The 2,224-nt window shown below is 37.3% G+C and overlaps 1 protein-coding gene across 1 annotated transcript in view; it reads left to right on the top strand.

The window, feature by feature from the left end:
• The first annotated feature begins 436 nt into the window (after positions 1-436).
• LOC21402521 (protein FATTY ACID EXPORT 2, chloroplastic) overlaps positions 437-2,224 on the top strand; it is a 2,474-nt gene continuing 686 nt past the window's right edge. Inside the window, exons 1-2 of the mRNA XM_010108802.2 lie at positions 437-955; positions 1,753-1,887. Of these exons, the coding sequence (XP_010107104.1) occupies positions 478-955; positions 1,753-1,887 (613 nt within the window). The 5' untranslated portion in view covers positions 437-477. The remainder of the gene's footprint in view (positions 956-1,752; positions 1,888-2,224) is intronic.

Raw genomic sequence — 2,224 nt, 5'->3', positions numbered from 1 at the left:
TACTGTCAAACACAAGTAATATTAAATGTTACATGGACATATAAAACATATTACATGTATGAATAAATGATGTTATACATATGTGAAAAAAAGTTACATTTGCGGAATTTAAGATTTACTAATGATTATTACGATAAACTTTATGTTTTATATTACAATATTTTACAATGATTTTAATTTTTAAGACTTTCCTTTCCACTATTAGAGTTAGTTTCTGATTATTTTTTCTTCAGTAAAGTTTATGATCATTAAAGTTGGTTAAAATCACATCAAATTGAATATAATATATAAAACATGCAACTTTAATAAAAATTGGATGTTGAAAATAAAGAATTATTAGTATTTCATTTTTTTTAATAATACTAAGAAAACTTACTTAAATTTTACTATATTTTAGTTATTTATTTATTTATTTATTTTGGTGGGGTTAAAATAAACAAAGAAGAGACGAGAAGCGAAAACAAAAACCCAAATCACATGGCGGAGGTATTGTTTGGCGTTTCACAGTCCTCTCTTCTGCTCCACCCCAAGATCGGATTCTCTTGCGGGAGAGCCATTTCTCCGGGACTGCCATCTCCGCCATCGAATCCCGTCGGTACAGCCAGATATCAGCTGTTCGGGACTTCCTTTGGCAGTTCTCGCCTTCGCTCCGTACACCGAAATCCTCTCTGCGCTGCGATCGTCTCCGACACCAAAGCGTCCAACACTTTCACCGTCGACTCGGAGAACAAGGAGGTAGAGATTGAGTCGGGCACCGGCGTTGAGTCGGACACCGGCGGTGGCGACGGTGACGGATTCGGTGATCGCGGCGACAGCGGTGGAGGCGGAGGCCGTGGAGGTGATAGTAATCGCGATAAGGGTGACGGTGACGGCGAATCGCACGAGAAGAGCGAGAAGAAGATGGCGTTGTCGATGTCTCAGAAGTTGACTCTCGGATATGCTGCCCTCGTTGGAGGTAAAAACAAATTCTGGTTCTTAATTGAAATATTTTGCTCTTCTTCTGTTTGTGTTGACAATTGATTGGATGATTATTATTATTTTTTTTTCGGTTTTTTGGGTGGTTGAGATCATTTAGTTAAGCGTCATTTAGAAAAGTTAGATTCTTAGCATCTACAAAATTCCTGAAAATTGTGACGAGCTAGCTCTTGTTTCTAATAACATAAGTGTCTGATCCATAAACTTCAAAAGCAACTAAAAATTGTGGCTTTCGACAATTTTTTACTTGTTATCTTGTGGGATCATCTTAGGTCCCCCCAGGGAATTAGTTTTCTTCATAGTTATGAATTGGCTTTCGCGGTAGAGTTGTTGTACAGGCGGAAATTTATTGAGAAGAAACAGGAATCCCAGTTTTTTCTGTGTAGGAAACTGGTATATTTCGATTCGAGTGGTGAGTTTTAGTTTGACAAATGAAATAAATCGAGTGGATTGTAGATAGATCAGAATCTTGCCTTCATATTATTTAAGATGCTTCATGCTTCTTTGGCATGGTCTCTCCAAGAGAGACTGTTTGGTTTCAATTAACTCCGTGATCTCCCTCAGCTATAGATTGTATTGATAATGGCTACAGAGTTGATCTTTGAGGTCTTTTAATTAATTATTTATTTTTTTATTCTTCAGGAATTAGCAAGTCGAAAGCTAGAAAAGCGACATACTTTTGTTTATAATTGATGTCTGTTTGGCCTGGATTGTATTTCGAAGTTTATTTGTGTGCACACGAATCGTTGTAAAATAAAGGTTTAATTATTTTGGCAGTTGGTGGTCTTATGGGCTATTTGAAGAGTGGCAGCCAGAAGTCTTTATTGGCAGGGGGAATATCAGCCTCACTACTCTACTATGTTCACACTCAGCTTCCTACTAACCCCGTCTTCGCATCAACTCTGGGGCTTGGTAAGAGATCTTTGCACTCTTATTAACATTACTTCAAAATTTTATTATGTTTTTGTTATTGCTAATGTAGTAGGCGAGGTGATTTTGTTGATAAGGGTCCAATATTAGTGTGCTAGTGTGTTTCTTTTCTAGTTGCTAAAGTAGTAGGCCAACTGATTTAGTTATTAAGACCCAACTGTTGGTTTCTTTCATTTTTGCAATTATTTCCTTAAGAACTCAATTTTAGCCTGGGAAAAGGGGAAGGAATACGGTGGAAGGTAAAATGAGCATGCATTATGTCAGAAACAGTGCTACAAGTTAAACTTCATCAGCACTGGAAGTGGAAACCTAAGAGCGG

Source organism: Morus notabilis, unplaced genomic scaffold (genome assembly GCF_000414095.1).
Source record: "Morus notabilis unplaced genomic scaffold, ASM41409v2 Scaffold1303, whole genome shotgun sequence".
NCBI classification, from domain to species: domain Eukaryota; kingdom Viridiplantae; phylum Streptophyta; class Magnoliopsida; order Rosales; family Moraceae; genus Morus; species Morus notabilis.
The sequence above is the reverse complement of the archived record's forward strand: the minus strand, read 5'-3'. Positions and strand labels throughout refer to the sequence as shown.